This window comes from Carcharhinus amblyrhynchos, chromosome 10, assembly GCF_965287045.1.
Source record: "Carcharhinus amblyrhynchos chromosome 10, sCarAmb.v2.hapA, whole genome shotgun sequence".
In the NCBI taxonomy this organism is placed as follows: domain Eukaryota; kingdom Metazoa; phylum Chordata; class Chondrichthyes; order Carcharhiniformes; family Carcharhinidae; genus Carcharhinus; species Carcharhinus amblyrhynchos.
The window spans coordinates 106,502,928-106,521,887 of record NC_137333.1 but is presented as its reverse complement, the minus strand read 5'-3'; the positions used below and the strand labels follow the sequence as shown (position 1 = coordinate 106,521,887).

Genomic DNA, 18,960 nt, shown 5'->3' with positions numbered 1-18,960 from the left:
TAGAGGGCAGCTAACTGCGCACTGTCTCAGCTTCTGTCTTTCTCATGTGTAGAGGCTGCCTTGCCAGAGTGAGGCACCGCAGCCACAGCTGAACATGAGAGTGAGCACTACAACACAAACCATTGTCTTTTTTGGACATTAAAACAAAAGAAATAAGAGTAGGCCATTCAGCCCCTCAAACCTGCTCCATCATTCAACAAGATCATGGTTGATCAGACTGTGGCCTGGTTTCCACTCACCTGCCTGCCCCCAATAACACTCATTCCCTAGTTGCCCTTGGAGGGCAGTTGAGAGTCAACCACATTGCTGTGGCTCTGGAGTCACATGTGGGCCAGACTGGGTAAGGATGGCAGATTTCCCTCCCAAAAGGACATTAGTGAACCAGATGGGTTTTTCCAACAATAGACAATGGTTTTATGGTCATCAGTAGATTCTTAATTCCAGATATTTTTTACTGAATTCAAATTCCACCAGCTGCCATGGCAGGGTTCGAACCCGGGTCCCCAGAGCATTAGCCAAGTTTCTGGATTGAGTCCACTGATAGTTTTTCATCCAGAGGGTGATGGGGCTCTGGAACTCACTACAGTAAAAACTCACAAAAGTGCTGTACTTTTCTTTGTTATTGGATACTGACCTTAATGTCCCTAACCAGGATGTGGAGATGCTGGCGTTGCACTGGGGTAAACACAGTAAGAAGTCTCACAACACCAGGTTAAAGTCCAACAGGTTTATTTGGTAGCAAGAGCTTTTGGAGCATTGTCCCTTCATCAGGTAACTCTTAAGAGTCATAGAGGTTTACAGCATGGAAACAGGCCCTTTGGCCCAACTTGTCCATGCCGCCCTTCTTTTTAAATCACTAAGCTAGTCCCAATTGCCCGCATTTGGCTCCTATCCCTCTATACCCATGTAACTGTCTAAAGCTTTTTAAAAGACAAAATTGTATCCACCTCTACTACCTCTGGCAGCTTGTTCCAGACACTCACCACCCTCTGTGTGAAAAAATTGCCCCTCTGGACCCTTTTGTATCTCTCCCTTCTCACCTTAAACCTATGCCCTCTAGTTTTAGACTCTCCTACCTTTGGGAAAAAATGTTGACTATCTGGTGCTGAGAGACTTCTTACTGTCCCTAACCAGGAAATTGTAAATCTGTGCTTGGGGAACGGGGAGGCCTGTGGTGGAGATAAATTTCTTCAGCAAATGTCCCAGAAGTATCTCAGGAGCAGAGTGGGTTTGATATGGAACATGTGTGTCCCCCTCTCACCCTCACTTCCCATCCAGCAGAGTATCTCAGTTGATGGAGGCAGCTCGAGGTGGTGTAATGATGTGTCACTGGACCAGTAATCCAGAGGCTAATGCCCTGGGGAATGTGGGTTCAAATCCCACCAGGGCAGCTGGTGGAATTTATATTCAATTCATAAAATCTGGAATTAAGATCAGTCTCAATAACGGTGACCATGAAACTATCATCGTTTGTAGTAAAGTACCATCTAATTCACTGATGTCCCTTTACAGGAGGAAATCTACTCCAGAGCCATAGCAATGTAGCTAACTCTCAACTGCTCTTTGAAACGGCCGAGTAAGATACTCAGTTCAAGGGCAGTTATAAAGAGCTTATGCTGGCCTTGCCAACAATACCCACATACAGTCATAGAAAGATTGAAGACAGGACTGCAGCAATAATCTCAGAACACAAAACACATACAGGCCTCGTTAGATCCCTGAAAGTTGGCACCCAGGTTGTTAAGAAGGCATACGGTGTGTTAACTTTTATTGGTAGAGGGATTGAGTTTCAGAGCCGTGAGATCATGTTGCAGCTGTACAAAACTCTGATGCGGCAGCACTTGGAGTATCGCGTACAGTTCTGGTTGGCGCATTATAAGAAAGATGTGGAGGCATTGGAAAGGGTGCAGAGGAGGTTTACCAGGATGTTGCCTGGTATGGTGGGAAGGTCTTATGAGGAAAGGCTGAGGGACTTGAGGCTGTTTTCATTAGAGAGAAGAAGGTTAAGAGGTGACAATAGAGGCATACAAGATGATCAGAGGATTAGATAGGGTGGACAGTGAGAGCCTTTTTCCTCAGATGGTGATGGCTAACATGAGGGGACATAGCTTTAAACTGAGGGGCGATAAATATAGGATGGATGTCAGAGGTAGGTTCTTTACTCAGAGGGTAGTAAGGGCATGGAATGCCCTGCCTGCAGCAGTTGTGGACTCGCCAACTTTAAGGGCGTTCAAATGGTCAGTGGATAAACATATGGATGATATTGGAATAGTTTAGATTAGATGGGCTTGAGATTGGTTTCACAGGTCGGCGCAACATGGAGTGTCGAAGGGCCTGTACTGCGCTGGAATGTTCTATGTTACCCCATACACAAAGGGAGACACACACTCCTTCAGAGAACAATAACCTCCCAGTTCCTCTAAAGTGACTTAATGCTGCCCTCTCATGGCAGCGAACGAATTACAAATTAAAAATATGAGCAATTTATCCCGGAGGGTTTTAATTTCAGTTGGGATGCAACAGTTCAAAACCTACTTCAATGCTGGGACTGGTCACCATCAGTTAGCCCACAAGTTCAATGGGAAGCAATGGCCTTGTGGTATTACCACCAGACTATTAATCCAGAAATTCAGCTAATCATCTGGGGACCCGGGCGCCGAGGGAGTGCCGCACTGTCAGAGGGGCGGTGCCGAGGGAGTGCCACACTGTCAGAGGGGCGGTGCCGAGGGAGTGCCGCACTGTCAGAGGGGCGGTGCCGAGGGAGTGCCGCACTGTCAGAGGGGCGGTGCCGAGGGAGTGCCGCACTGTCAGAGGGGCGGTGCCGAGGGAGTGCCGCACTGTCAGAGGGGCGGTGCCGAGGGAGTGCCGCACTGTCAGAGGGGCGGTGCCGAGGGAGTGCCGCACTGTCAGAGGGGCGGTGCCGAGGGAGTGCCGCACTGTCAGAGGGGCGGTGCCGAGGGAGTGCCGCACTGTCAGAGGGGCGGCGCCGAGGGAGTGCCGCACTGTCAGAGGGGCGGCGCCGAGGGAGTGCCGCACTGTCAGAGGGGCGGCGCCGAGGGAGTGCCGCACTGTCAGAGGGGCGGCGCCGAGGGAGTGCCGCACTGTCAGAGGGGCGGCGCCGAGGGAGTGCCGCACTGTCAGAGGGGCGGCGCCGAGGGAGTGCCGCACTGTCAGAGGGGCGGCGCCGAGGGAGTGCCGCACTGTCAGAGGGGCGGCGCCGAGGGAGTGCCGCACTGTCAGAGGGGCGGCGCCGAGGGAGTGCCGCACTGTCAGAGGGGCGGCGCCGAGGGAGTGCCGCACTGTCAGAGGGGCGGCGCCGAGGGAGTGCCGCACTGTCAGAGGGGCGGCGCCGAGGGAGTGCCGCACTGTCAGAGGGGCGGCGCCGAGGGAGTGCCGCACTGTCAGAGGGGCGGCGCCGAGGGAGTGCCGCACTGTCAGAGGGGCGGCGCCGAGGGAGTGCCACGCTGTCAGAGGGTCATAAGAACATAAGAAATAGGAGCAGGAGTAGGTAATCTAGCCCTTCGAGCCTGCCCCGCCATTCAATAAGATCATGGCTGATCTGAAGTGGATCAGTTCCACTTTCCCCCCATAACCCTTAATTCCCATCTGTCAAAAACCTATCTATCCGTGACTTAGTCACTGTCAGAGGGTCAGTACTGAGGGAGTTTTATACAAGTCTTCATCATTTGCTAAATCTCTTATTCTTTGCTTACATCTCTGCTCAATCCCAATGTGGGAAGAACCTAGTCACACAATAATTGCAAACTTCAGGATGTGCAGCACCCATTGACACCAACACTCTGCACTCAAACACCTTTCTATCTGTGATATACATCGCACATTACCTGGCCTGGATAATTAACAGATTGGGTATTTGACAATGAGAAGAGGTTAATAAATAATCTTGGGTAGGGTTCTTTAGGGAACAGTGACCATTGCATGATAGAATTTCTCATTCGGACGGAAAGTGAAGAAGTCTGATCTGAAATTAGAGTCCCAAATCTAAACAAAGGAAAGTACAAAGATATGAGGCAGGAACTGGCTGAGATAGACTGGGAAATGTCATTAAAAGACGTTATGGTGGACAGACACTGGTTAAAATTTAAGGGTGGCAGGATAGCACTGTACTTAGCACTGCTGCCTCACAGCACCAGGGACCTGGGTTCGATTCCCAGCTTGGGTCACTGTTTGTGTGGAGTTTGCACGTTCTCTTCAAGTCTGCATGAGCTTTCTCCGGGTGCTCCGGTTTCCTCCCACATTCTGGGAGATGTGCCAATTAGGTGCATTGACCCGAACAGGCGCCAGACTGTGGCAACTAGGGGAATTTCACAGTAACTTTATTGAAGTGTCAATGCAAGCCCTACTTGTGACTAATAAATAAACTCAACTTATAAATATATGCATTGCAATAGTTGTACATTACTTAGCCAAAGCACAATTAGTCCAACCAGGGCTAAAAAAACTTAGTATGAAATCAAAGGAGGTGTCATATAAGCTGCTAGAGAAAGTAGCAGCCTGAGGATTAGAGATGTTCAGAATTCAGCAAAGGGGAACCAAGAGATTGATTAACAGGGAAAAAATAGAGTATGAGTGTAAATTTGCAAGTGACATTAGGGGACTATGAAAGCTAAAAAGAAAAAGATTAATGAAGATAAATATAGATCCCACACAACCTGAAACAGGAGAATTGATAATAGACAACAAAGAAATAGCAGAGCAATTAAACAACTTGTTTAGTTACAACTTCATGAAGGATGACACGCATAGCGTCCCAGAAACACGAAGGGCCAAAGCGTCTTGTGAGAAGGAGGAATCAAAGGAAATTGGTATTAATAAAGACATCGTGCTGGAGAATGGGACTGAAAGCTGTTAAACCCCCAGAGCCTGATCATCTCCATCCCAGAATAATGAAGGAGGTTGCCATGGAAATAGTGTGTTGCTTGTCCTCTTCCAGTTGTGCTTTGGCTAAGGAGTGTGTAAGCATTGCAATGCATACATTTATAAGTTACGTTTATTTATTAGTCACAAGAAAGGCCTGCATTGACACTTCAATGAAGTTACTGCCAGATACACTACATCCACAGCCCTTCCCTCATTAATTATCTTTGTCACCTCTTCACAAAACTCAATCAAGTTGGTGAGACATGACCTTCCCCATACAAAACCATGCTGCCTGTCACTAACTAGTCCATTTTCCTCCAAACGTGCATGTATCCTGTCCCTCAGTATCTTCTCCAAAAGCTTTCCCATCACTGACAACAGACTCATCGGCCTAGAATTTCCTGGATTATCCCTGCTTCCTTTCCTAAACAAGGGAATAACATTGACTATTCTCTAGTCCCCGAGAACCTCGCCTGTGGTCAAAGGGGATGTGAAGATATGTTCAGGGTCATTGATCCCTTAATGGGATTGAGGCTTACAGATAGGCACAACTTGTGGGCCGAAGGGCCTGTTTGTGCTGTAGCGTTCTATGTTAAGGCCTCAGCTATTTCTCCCCCTGCCTCCCACAATAACCTGGGATAGATCCCATCCGGCCCTGGGGACTTTTCTACTTTAATGCAATTTATGATACTCAACACTTCCTCCTTCGATATATTGACATTCTCTAGAGTGTCCACCCACCTATCCTTCTCCTTGGTGAATGCCAACACAAAGTACTCATTAAGGATTTCACCCACTTCCTGTGGCTCCATGCATAACTTCTCTCCATTGTCCTTGAGTGAGTCTACTCTTTCTCTTGTTCCTAATAAATGTATAAAAAGCCTTGAGATTCTCCTTGACCCTGTTTGTTAAAGACATTTCATGGCGCCTTTTAGCCCTCCTGATTTCACGTTTAAGTTCCTCCCTACTTTCACTGTACTCCTCAAGAGCTTCGTCAGTTTTTAGGTGCCTGGACCGAGCAAATGCTTCCTTTTCCCTTTTGACTAGGCTTACAATTTCCCTTGTTATCCATGGTTCCCGAATCCTGCCATTCCTATCCTTCATTTTTATGGGAACATACCAGTCCTGCACTTCAATCAACCGGCCTTTAGAAGCCTCCCACATGCCAGACGTGGATTTGCCCTCAAGTAGCTGCTCCCAATCCACATTCCTCAGTGCTGCCTAATTTGGATGTTGTTGGCCCTCGCCCAATTAAGCACCCTCACCCGAGAGTGCCCACTCTTCTCTGTATCCATGACTCGCCTCAGTGTCCTCAAAAAACTCCAGTAGGTTTCTCAAACATGATTTTCTTTTCAGAAACCCATGTTAACTTTCTCTAATCCTGTTGATATTGTCAAAGTGTTCTGCAACCAGAATAGTTAGACAATATCATAGAAACGCTACAGTGCAGAAGGAAGAGGGGGAGGTGGGGGGGAGGGTGTGTGTGTGTGTGCGTGTGCGCGCTGAGGGGACCGGTGGGCGAGGGGATGGAGGGGCGCGCAGAGAGAGAGGGGGGGGGCGCGCAGAGAGAGACAGAGAGAGGGGGGGGGGCGCGCAGAGAGAGAGAGAGGGGGGGGCGCGCAGAGAGAGAGAGAGAGGGGGGGGCGCGCAGAGAGAGAGAGGGGGGGGGCGCGCAGAGAGAGAGAGAGAGAGGGGGGGGGCGCGCAGAGAGAGAGAGACAGAGAGATGGGGGGGGCGCGCAGAGAGAGAGAGAGAGAGGGGGGGGCGCGCAGAGAGAGAGAGAGGGGGGGGGGCGCGCAGAGAGAGAGAGGGGGGGGGGCGCGCAGAGAGAGAGAGAGGGGGGCGCGCAGAGGGAGAGAGGGGGGGGCGCGCAGAGGGAGAGAGGGGGGGGCGCGCAGAGGGAGAGAGGGGGGGGCGCGCAGAGGGAGAGAGGGGGGGGCGCGCAGAGGGGAGAGAGGGGGGGGCGCGCAGAGGGAGAGAGGGGGGGGCGCGCAGAGGGAGAGAGGGGGGGGCGCGCAGAGGGAGAGAGAGGGGGGCGCGCAGAGGGAGAGAGAGGGGGGCGCGCAGAGGGAGAGAGAGGGGGGCGCGCAGAGGGAGAGAGAGGGGGGCGCGCAGAGGGAGAGAGAGGGGGGCGCGCAGAGGGAGAGAGAGGGGGGCGCGCAGAGGGAGAGAGAGGGGGGCGCGCAGAGGGAGAGAGAGGGGGCGCGCAGAGGGAGAGAGAGGGGAGCGCGCAGAGGGAGAGAGCGGGGGGCGCGCAGAGGAGAGAGCGGGGGGCGCGCAGAGGGAGAGAGCGGGGCGCGCAGAGGGAGAGAGCGGGGGGCGCGCAGAGGGAGAGAGCGGGGGGCGCGCAGAGGGAGAGAGCGGGGGGCGCGCAGAGGGAGAGAGCGGGGGGCGCGCAGAGGGAGAGAGCGGGGGGCGCGCAGAGGGAGAGAGCGGGGGGCGCAGCAGAGGGAGAGAGCGGGGGGCGCGCAGAGAGAGAGAGCGGGGGCGCGCAGAGAGAGAGAGCGGGGGGCGCGCAGAGAGAGAGAGCGGGGGGCGCGCAGAGAGAGAGAGCGGGGGGCGCGCAGAGAGAGAGAGCGGGGGGCGCGCAGAGAGAGAGAGCGGGGGGCGCGCAGAGAGAGAGAGCGGGGGGCGCGCAGAGAGAGAGAGCGGGGGGCGCGCAGAGAGAGAGAGCGGGGGGCGCGCAGAGAGAGAGAGCGGGGGGCGCGCAGAGAGAGAGAGCGGGGGGCGCGCAGAGAGAGAGAGCGGGGGGCGCGCAGAGAGAGAGAGCGGGGGGCGCGCAGAGAGAGAGAGCGGGGGGCGCGCAGAGAGAGAGAGCGGGGGCGCGCAGAGAGAGAGAGCGGGGGCGCGCAGAGAGAGAGAGCGGGGGGCGCGCAGAGAGAGAGAGCGGGGGGCGCGCAGAGAGAGAGAGCGGGGGGCGCGCAGAGAGAGAGAGCGGGGGGCGCGCGAGAGAGCGGGGGGCGCGCAGAGAGAGAGAGCGGGGGGCGCGCAGAGAGAGAGCGGGGGGCGCGCAGAGAGAGAGAGCGGGGGGCGCGCAGAGAGAGAGAGCGGGGGGCGCGCAGAGAGAGAGCGGGGGGCGCGCAGAGAGAGAGAGCGGGGGGCGCGCAGAGAGAGAGAGCGGGGGGCGCGCAGAGAGAGAGAGCGGGGGGCGCGCAGAGAGAGAGAGCGGGGGGCGCGCAGAGAGAGAGAGCGGGGGGCGCGCAGAGAGAGAGAGCGGGGGGCGCGCAGAGAGAGAGAGCGGGGGGCGCGCAGAGAGAGAGAGCGGGGGGCGCGCAGAGAGAGAGAGCGGGGGGCGCGCAGAGAGAGAGAGCGGGGGGCGCGCAGAGAGAGAGAGCGGGGGGCGCGCAGAGAGAGAGAGCGGGGGGCGCGCAGAGAGAGAGAGCGGGGGGCGCGCAGAGAGAGAGAGCGGGGGGCGCGCAGAGAGAGAGAGCGGGGGGCGCGCAGAGAGAGAGAGCGGGGGGCGCGCAGAGAGAGAGAGCGGGGGGCGCGCAGAGAGAGAGAGAGGGGGGCGCGCAGAGAGAGAGAGCGGGGGCGCGCAGAGAGAGAGAGAGGGGGGCGCGCAGAGAGAGAGAGAGGGGGGCGCGCAGAGAGAGAGAGAGGGGGGCGCGCAGAGAGAGAGAGAGGGGGGCGCGCAGAGAGAGAGAGAGGGGGGCGCGCAGAGAGAGAGAGAGGGGGGCGCGCAGAGAGAGAGAGAGGGGGGCGCGCAGAGAGAGAGAGAGGGGGGCGCGCAGAGAGAGAGAGAGGGGGGCGCGCAGAGAGAGAGAGAGGGGGGCGCGCAGAGAGAGAGAGAGGGGGGCGCGCAGAGAGAGAGAGAGGGGGGCGCGCAGAGAGAGAGAGAGAGGGGGCGCGCAGAGAGAGAGAGAGGGGGGCGCGCAGAGAGAGAGAGAGGGGGGCGCGCAGAGAGAGAGAGAGGGGGGCGCGCAGAGAGAGAGAGAGGGGGGCGCAGAGAGAGAGAGAGAGGGGGGCGCAAAGAGAGAGAGAGAGGGGGGCGCAAAGAGAGAGAGAGAGGGGGGCGCAAAGAGAGAGAGAGAGGGGGGCGCAAAGAGAGAGAGAGAGGGGGGCGCAAAGAGAGAGAGAGAGGGGGGCGCAAAGAGAGAGAGAGAGGGGGGCGCAAAGAGAGAGAGAGAGGGGGGCGCAAAGAGAGAGAGAGAGGGGGGCGCAAAGAGAGAGAGAGAGGGGGGCGCAAAGAGAGAGAGAGAGGGGGGCGCAAAGAGAGAGAGAGAGGGGCGCAAAGAGAGAGAGAGAGGGGGGCGCGCAGAGAGAGAGAGAGGGGGGCGCGCAGAGAGAGAGAGAGGGGGGCGCGCAGAGAGAGAGAGAGGGGGGCGCAAAGAGAGAGAGAGAGGGGGCGCGCAGAGAGAGAGAGAGGGGCGCAAAGAGAGAGAGAGAGGGGCGCAAAGAGAGAGAGAGAGGGGCGCAAAGAGAGAGGAGAGAGAAAGGGGCAAAAGATAGAGCGAGAGAGAAAGGGGCAAAAGAGAGAGAGAGAGAGAAAGGGGCAAAAGATAGAGAGAGAGAGAAAGGGGCAAAAGAGAGAGAGAGAGAGAAAGGGGCAAAAGAGAGAGAGAGAGGCAAAAAAGAGAGGGAGAGATGAAGGCAGCAGTGAAACAAATGGAATTTCTGAACATTACCTCTGGACTTACTGTGCTTTTCTTGCTGAGCTGCCAGATGGTGCAGGTGAGGACCATGTGAAGCATCGATGATACCATGAACGTGATAAAAGCCTTCTCGTGGACCCCTGGAATGACAGAGACAGGTACGGTCACGTCAGGAACTTCCCTCAGTAAGGGACTGGAGACTCCTACCTCCTCCCCCCCCCCAAGCCACCACAGCGAGGGACAGCGCTGTGTGTGTCGTCCTGTGCGCGTGCAGTGATGTCTTCATACTCACAATGATTCTCTGTTGATGAGACATATGTCAGCAGCAGCAGTGCGAGGTTTTCCAGCATGTTAGAGGAGAAGTTGATGAAGCAGAGGGGGCTGTACCAGCGGCCAGGCGAGGGGGCACGGCGGTAGTGGTTCCAGTAAGCCATTCCCACCAGCAGCCGGGGTGCCGAGTGCAGGCCGATGCAGAAACGCCACACATAGCGCTGAGGCGTCTCCCCTCCTATAGCAGCACTGATTGACGGGAGGTAGTTAGGAACCTGAAACATTGAATAGCACAGATTAACAAGAGCTCAAATCGCTGTGCATAAACCCCCGTTACAGCTCACATCTCTAAGCCCATACTCAGCATTGCAAATTGCAACATCAACATTTTCCATTCAGCTTTGCTGCATTAACTGTCAACAGTTCAGCTGTAGCTTCTGCTCAGAAGGGCTTTCAATCCCTGGGCAGGGGACAGCCTTTGGGAAACACGGAGTTGTTGAAAATCCAATCCGAATGGCCTTTACCCCTCCTTACCCCACTGTGCTGAACACGAGCATGTGCTCACCAACAATCTTTCCCGCTATGACATCTGGACAACATTGAGGGTCAAAGCACAGGCATATCATGGACTCTGTGACAGTGAATGCAGGATCAGTATTATAGAACATAGAACAGTACAGCACAGTAACAGGCCCTTCGGCCCTCGATGTTGTGCCAAGCTATGTCCGAACCAAGATCAAGCTATCCCACTCCCTATCATTCTGGAGTGCTCCAAGTGCCTACCCAATAACCGCTTGAAAGTTCCTAAAGTGTCCGACTCCACTATCACAGCAGGCAGTCTATTCCACACCCCAACCACTCTCCGAGTGAAGAATCTACCTCAGACATCCCTCCTATATCTCCCACCATGAACCTTATAGTTGTGCCCCCTAGGGCATAACTATAACTACCACTAGGCTGATACCGGAGTTGAGGGGGTTTAACTATGAGAGGCTGAATAAACTGGGCTTGTACTCGTTAGAGTTTAGAAGGATGAGGGGAGATCTCATTGAGACGTATAAGATGATGAAAGGGATGGATAGGATAGAGGTGGAGAGGTTCTTCCCGCTCAGAAAGGACAGCAGGACTAGAGGGCACAGCCTCAAGATAAGGGGGGGGGTCAGCTTAGAACAGAGTTGAGGAGGAACTTCTTCACTCAAAGAGTGGTGAATCTCTGGAATTCTCTGCCCGTTGAAGTGGTGGAGGCTACCTTGCTAAATATATTTAAGACGCGGGTAGATAGGTTTTTGGTAGGCAAGGGGATTAAGGGTTATGGGGAGAAAGCGGAAAAGTGGAACTGAGCCACTTCAGATCAGCCATGATCTTATTGACTGGCAGGGCAGACTCGAAGAGCTAGAAGGCCTACTCCTGCTCCTATTTCTTATGTTCTTATGTTCTAGTAACAGCTATATCCATCCGAGGAAATAGTCTCTGAACATCCACTCTATCTATCCCCCTCAACATCTTATAAACCTCGATTAAGTCACCTCTCATCCTCCTCCGTCTAAAGAGAAAAGCCCTAGTTCCCTCAACCTTTCCTCATAAGACCTACCCTCCAAACCAGGCAGCATCCTGGTAAATCTCCTCTGCACTCTCCCCAATGCTTCCACATCCTTCTTATAGTGAGGTGACCAGAACTGTACACAATATTCCAGATGTGGTCTCACCAAGGTCCTGTACAGTTGCAGCATAACCCCACGGCTCTTAAACTCAAACCCCCTGTTAATAAACGCTAACACGCTATAGGCCTTCTTCACAGCTCTACTATGTGCATATCACACCTTTTATGGTTCTACTCAACAGCATTCAGACAAACTGGCACCAAAGGCAGCTGGCCAAGTGAACTGGCAGCCGCCACAGGTGCAGAAAAATTTTAACGTTTCTGGCCTGTCAAACAACGTCAAGCTGAAGGAATTCCAACAACCAAAAGGGCGATCACACCAGCCAGTAACATCCAGGATCTTTGCAATATATCCTCACTCACACTAGCTACGAAATCCTCAGACACAACACTGAGACACCAAGGCTGGTTGGAGGATGGCAAAAAGATATTCAAACTCAATGACTGGAATTGGATAGCATCTTCTGTCTTGACTGGATGGCTGATTGAACCTGCATCATCACCCAGCCCAGAGCCGGTATCTCGGGAGATCTTCTCCACACATTCAACATCAAATCTTCACAACATCTCTCCTTAAACATCCTTTCTCCCTTTCAGCCCCAATTCCATCGTCCTCAACGCTTCTTTAAACTAAACTTTTCTGAAATATAAAAAGATCTTTCACGTTTTTGCTTTTGGATCAATATACCCTCTTCTGTTTTAATCACAGAATTCCTGTAAGATGCAAAATGTTTCTCATCATTTCTGATTTTTAAGTTACTGGGCAATGGGCCTTCCCACCCTGCTCCACCGAAATTTGATTTATTATTGTCACATGTATTAACATACAGTGAAAAGTATTGTTTCTTGCACGCTCTATAAAGCATACCTTCCATACAGAAGGAAACGAGAGAGTGCAAAATGTAGTTACAGTCACAGCTAGGGGTGTAGAGAAAGATCAACTTAACATAAGGTAGGTTCATTCAAAAGTCTGACAGCAGCAGGGAAGAAGCTGTTCTCGAGTCGTTTGGCACATGACCTCAGACTTTTGATGGAAGATGGTGGAAGAGAGAATGTCCGGGGTGTGTGGGGTCCTTAATTATGCTGGCTGCTTTGCCAAGGCAGCGGGAAGTGTAGACAGAGTCAATGGATGGGAGGCTAGTTTGCGTGATGGATTGGGATACATTCACGACCTTTCATAGTTCCTTGTGGTCTTGGGCAGAGCAGGAGCCCATACCAAGCTGTGATACAACCAGAAAGAATGCTTTCTATGGTGCATTTGTAAAAATTGGTGAGAGTCGTAGCGGACATGCCAAATTTCCTTAGCCTCCTGAGAAAGTAGAGGCATTTGTGGGTTTTCTTAACTATAGTGTCAGTGTGGGGGAACCAAGATAGGTTGTTGGTGATTTGGAGACCTAAAACATGAAGCTCTTGACCATTTCCATTTATCACTGTTGACGTAGACAGGGGCATGTTCTCCACTGAGCTTCTCAAAGTCGATGACTGTCTCCTTTGTCTTAGTGACTTTGAGGGAGAGATTATTGTTGCTGCTCCAATTCACCAGATTCCTGTACTCTGTTTCATCATTGTTTAGATCTGACCCACTATGAGTGTCGTCAGCAAACTTGAAGATCAAGTTTGAGGGGAATTTAGTCACACAATGAAACTTTGACAATTCACAGACTGCTTGTCTAGGCCACCAAACGACATAACCCACACGGTCTGTGAAGAAGCCTGTGACTCACATGAGAAGACTAAAGGACAAAGGTGAAAGTTCTCCAAGATGCAGACATCCCAGTATTGAGGCCATGATAATCTCACAGCAGCCAAGATGGGCCGCACATGTTGTCAGGATGCCTGATACAAGACTCCCCAGACAGGGGCTCTGCTCAGAGCTACGGCAGCAAATCCATTCACTCAGGGGTTAAAGCAAACATTTCAAATACAATCACAAACTCTCCACAACAGTCTGCTCATCAACACACAGCAAGCAAACATCCAATCACAAAAACGGTGCCAAGGTCTTCCAATCAAAAATCGATTTTCAAGTTTGCTGACGACACCACCATAGTGGGTCAGATCTCAAACAATGATGAGATGGAGTACAGGAAAGAGATCTGGTGAACTGGTCCGACAACAATAATCTCTCAATGTCAACAAAACAAAGGAGACAGTCATCAACCATGAAGTGGAAATGGTCGAGAGCTTCAGGTTTTGAGGTGTCCAGATCAGCAACAACCTGTCCTGGTCCCCCTATGCCGACATCATAGTTAAGAAAGCCCAGCAACGCCTCTACTTTCTCAGAAGACTACAAAAATACGGCACATCCACTATGATTTTTACAGATGCACCACAGAAAGGATTCTTTCCGGACGTGTCACATCTTGATATGGCTCCCAGTCTGTCCAAGATCGCAAGGTTGTGAATATAGATTCACAGAGGTCTCCAGCATGGAAACAGGCCCTTCGGCCCAACTTGTCCATGCCGCCCTTTTCTGTTTTAAAACCCCTAAGCTAGTCTCAATTGCCCGCATTTCCCCCGTATCCCTCTGTACTCATCTTACCCATATAACTATCTAAATGTTTTCTAAAAGACAAAATTGTACCCGCCTCTATCATCATCTCTGGCAGCTTGTTCCAGAGACTCACCACTCTGTGTGAAAAAATTGCCCCTCGACACTTTCCTATCTCTCCTCTCTCACCATAAACCCATGCCCTCTAGCTTTAGACTCCCTGACTTTTGGGAGAAGATATCGCCTATCTAGTTGATCTGTGCCCCTCATAACCCAGACCATCATGCAAACCAGCCTCCCATCCATTGACCCTGTCTACACTTCCTGCTGCCTGGGAAAAGTAGCCAGCATAATTAAGACCACATTCACCTGGACATTCTCTCTTCCACATTTTGCCATGGGGTGAAAGATACAAAAGTCTGAGGTCACGTACCAAATGACTCAAGGACAGTTACTTCCCTGCTGCCATCAGACTTTAGAATGGACTTATCTCGCATTTTGATTTGATTTATTATTGTGACATACATTAACACAGACTGAAAAGTATTGTTTCTTGCACGCTATAGAGACAAAGCATACTGTTCGTAGAGAAATTAAGTTGATCTTTCTCTACACCCTAGCTATGACTGTAACACTACATTCTGTATTCTTTCCTTTCCTTCTCTACGAACGTATGCTTTGTCTGTATAGCGCGCAAGAAACAATACTTTTCACTGTGTTAACACAGGTGACAATAATAAATCAAATCAATTTAGCCACTGAGAGGGACCGAGGCAGAGAGAAACACACAGAGACAGCTGCTCAGGCAAACAATCCACACTAGCATCTCGACCAGCCAACAGCCAATATCCTCACCACGGGAGAGGCTGGAAGGCTGGGATAGATCTTCACTAAGCTTATCCTTGCATTAAGTTGATCTTTCTCTGCAGCCTACTGATGACTGTAATACTACATTTTGTATTCTCTTGTTTTCTTCTCTATGAACAGTATGCTTTGAATGTATAGCGTGCAAGAAACAGTACTTATATGTTAAAACATGTGACAATAATAAATCAAATCACTGTGGGAAAGGCTGTAAGGGTGATTTGATTTATTGTCACATGTATTAACATACAGTAAAAAGCATTGTTTCTTATGCGCTATACAGGCAGAGCATACATAAGAACATAAGAACATAAGAAATAGGAGCAGGAGTAGGCCATCTAGCCCTTCGATCCTGCCCCGCCATTCAATAAGATCATGGCTGATCTGTCGTGGCTCAGTTCCACTTTCCCGCCCTCTCCCCATAACCCTTAATCCCCTCTCTTATCAAGAACCCATCAACCCGCTTCTTAAAAATATTTAGCGAGGCAGCCTCCACCACTTCAACGGGCAGAGAATTCCAGAGATTCACCACCCTTTGAGTGAAGAAGTTCCTCCTCAACTCCGTTCTAAACCGCCTCCCCTTTATCTTGAGGCTGTGCCCCCTAGTCCTACTGTCTTTTTTGAGCAGGAAGAGTCTCTCCACCTCTATCCTATCCATCCCATTCATCATCTTATACGTCTCAATGAGATCTCCCCTCATTCTTCTAAACTCTAACGAGTACAAGCCTATTCAATACCATTCATAGAGAAGGAAACAAGAGAGTGCAGAATGTAGTGTTACAGTCGTAGCTAGGGTGTAGAGAAAGATCAACGTAATGCAAGGTAAGTACATTCAAAAAGTCTGACAGCAGCAGGGAAGAAGCTGTTCTTGAGTCGGTTGATGCATGAACTCAGACTTTTGTATCTTTTTCCTACAGAAAGAAGGTGGAAAAGAGAATGTCCAGGGTGCATGGGGTTCCTAATTATGCTGGCTGCTTTGCTGAGGCAGCAGGAAGTGTAGACAGAATCAATGGATGGGAGGCTGGTTTGTGTGATGGATTGGGCGATGTTCTTGATCCTTTGTAGTTTCTTGCGGTCTTAGAACATAGAACATTACAGCGCAGAACAGGCCCTTCGGCCCACGATGTTGCGCTGACCAATTAAAAAGCAATGACCCTCTAACCTAAACCAATCCCTTTCCATCCATAAACCTATCCACGGATCTCTTATACGCCCCCAAACTAGGCGCATTTACAACTGCAGCAGGCAGGGCATTCCAATCCCTCACCACCCTCTGGGTAAAGAACCTACCTCTGACATCTGTCCTATAACTACCACCCCTTAATTTAAAGCTATGCCCCCTCGTGCTACCTTTCTCCATCCGAGGAAAAAGGCTATCACTGTCCACCCTAACGAAACCTCTAATCATCTTATATGTTTCAATAAGGTCCCCTCTTAGCCGCCTTCTTTCTAACGAAAACAACCTCAAATCCCTCAGTCTCTCCTCATAGGACCTCCCCTCCATACCAGGCAACATCCTGGTAAACCTCCTCTGCACCCTCTCCAATGCCTCCAAATCCTTCCAATAACGTGGGGACCAGAACTGCATATAATACACCGAGTGCGGCCGCACCAGAGTTTTGTACAGTTGCAACATGACGCTGCGGCTCCTAAACTCAATCCCCCTACCAATAAACGCCAAGACACCGTATGCCTTCCTAACAACCTTATCTACTTGATTCCCAACTTTCAGGGATCTATGTACACATACACCTAGATCCCTCTGCTCATCAACACTATTCAGAGTCCTACCGTTAGCCCATACCAGAGCAGGAGCCCATACCAAGCTGTGATACAACCAGAAAGAATGATTTCTATGGTGCATCTGTAAAAGTTGGTGAGAGTCGTAGCTGACATGCCAAATTTCCTTAGCCTTCTGAGAAAGTAGAGGTGTTGGTGGTGCTTTCTTAACTATAGCGTCAGCATGGGGGGGACCAGGACAGGTTGTTGATGATCTGGACGCATAAAAACTTGAAGCTCTCGACCCTTTCTATTTCATCCCCATTGATGTAGACAAGGGCATTTTCTCCTTTATGCTCCCTGAAATCAATGACAATCTCCTTCATTTTGTTGATACTGAGGGAGAGATCATTGTTGCCGCACCAGTTCACCAGATTCTCTCATTCCTGTACTCTATCTCGTCACTGTTTGAGGTCCGACCCACTACGGTGATATCGTAAATTGAACTTGAAAATTGAATTGGAGGGGAATTTGGTCACACAGTCATAGGTGTATAAGGAGTATAGCACGGGGCTGAGAACACAGTCTTGTGGGGCACTGGTGTTAAGGATGATCATGGAGGAGGTGTTGTTGCCTATCCTTACAGATTGTGATCTGAGAGTTAGGAAGTTCAGGATCCAGTTGCAGAGGGAGGTGCCAAGGCCCAGGCCACAGAGTTTGGAAATGAATTTTGTAGGAATAATGGTGCTGAAGGCTGAGCTGTAGTCAATAAATAGGAGTCTGACATAGGTGTCCTTGTTATCTAGGTGTTCCAGGGTTGAGTGCAGAGCCCTGGAAATGGCATCTGCTGTGGACCTGTTGCAGCAATAGGCAAACTGTCCTCGCTGTGAGAGAGGCTGCGGAGCTGAGATCTGTCCCCACTATGGGGGAGGTTGGGAGGCTGGGATCTGTCCTCACTGTAAGAGGGGCTGTAAGGGTGAGATCTATCCTCACTGTGGGAGAGGCTGTAAGGGTGAGATCTATCCTCACTGTAAGAGGGGCTGTAAGGGTGAGATCTATCCTCACTGTGGGAGAGGCTGCGATCAGATTCATAAGCCATCTGTGAACCCACAGCCAATACTGACATTCCACATAAAGCCAGTCACTGACCAGGAAGAACACCCACAACATGAGGGATGGCCAGCTGATAGCTGGGAGTAACTGGGTAAGAGGATTCACCTGGGTGTCTTGAACAATATTTATCTCTAACCAACTCCATTAAGAACAGATTATCTGGTTATTATCACAGTGCTATTTGTGGAATCTAGCAGTGTGCTAACTGGCTGTTGCATTTTGTGTCACAACAGTTATTAGATTTCAAGAAATTCCTCATTGGTTATGAACTGCTTCAAGATAATTGGGGATTGTGAAAAACTGATTTCTCTACAGGTAACCTGCTTGAAAGTTTATGAACTGGTTCAACAGGGGAGACAAAAGGAAGAATTAGGGACCATCAATATAGTCAATAGTAAATCCAACAGAAGTCAGGGGAAATCTCTTTAACCAGAGAGTGGGGCTCGCTCCCGCGGGGGACCGGGGAGAACGCGGGCCTCGCTCCCGCGGGGGACCGGGGAGAACGTGGGCCTCGCTCCCGCGGGGAATGGTTGAGGGGGGATAAGGGGGAAGCTGTACAAACGTGAGGGAGAAAGGAATTGAAGGATATGGTGATGGGGGAGATGGAGAGTGGGTGGGAGGTAGCTCGTATAGGACACCAGTACCACAGTGGAGGGGCACCGATTTCTCCACCTCCACCCATCTCTTATTCAAGATGATATCGAAATGTAAGCTGTCCTCTTATTCACTATTAACAAGAACAGCAGAAACATAAAGCAGGGAAAAAAAAATCACAGGCTTCTCAGTTCAATATGAAGCCGTTAGGGAGAAGGGGAATGGAAACTCCGACTCTCAGAATGATGACAGCACAGAAACATAGAAAATAGGAGCAGGAGGAGGCCATTCGAGCCTGCTCCAGCTGGACTGAATGGCCTGTTTGGAATACCGAGTGGTACAAACACAAGTTGTTTGCTCGCTCTCTCTGTCCGAGGCTAACAATCAGACAGATATTGGAACCCAGCCCCAGTCTCACCTGGCAATGTGTCGCTGTTGTCTCCTCAAAGTTAAACAGCATTGACCAGACAACGCAGAAGAGAAAGCCAAAGAGCGGGCACATCACCGTGCCAATAGCCAGGGATGTGAATCTGAGCCGAAGCAGCACTGGCTCCTTATCCAGGGGCTGGAACACTGGCAGCAGCCTGGAAATTCAATCAAAGATTGCAAACTCAGTCACTGGCAACACAAATCCATTGTCATTATGCACAGTCCCAACAAATCCCCTCTTTCCAAACATGGGACCAAAACTCCCCAGTGCCATGCCAAACCGAGGCGGGGGACACCGATTTCTCCATCTCCACCCATCTCTATATTCAAGACGGTATCGAAATGTA

The 18,960-nt window shown here is 51.1% G+C and overlaps 1 protein-coding gene across 3 annotated transcripts in view; it reads right to left on the bottom strand.

Annotated features, from left to right (window-relative positions):
* The window catches only part of pgap2 (post-GPI attachment to proteins 2), a 35,628-nt gene that overhangs the window by 14,265 nt on the left and 2,403 nt on the right, over nt 1-18,960 (bottom strand). For 2 of the 3 annotated variants that reach the window (XM_080197748.1, XM_080197746.1), the window contains exons 2-4: nt 18,603-18,768; nt 9,766-10,018; nt 9,507-9,613 (exon numbers count right to left, since the gene is read on the bottom strand). In XM_080197748.1, the coding sequence (XP_080053874.1) occupies nt 9,507-9,613; nt 9,766-10,018; nt 18,603-18,768 (526 nt within the window). The remainder of the gene's footprint in view (nt 1-9,506; nt 9,614-9,765; nt 10,019-18,602; nt 18,769-18,960) is intronic. The other variant, XM_080197747.1, reaches the window with a different exon arrangement.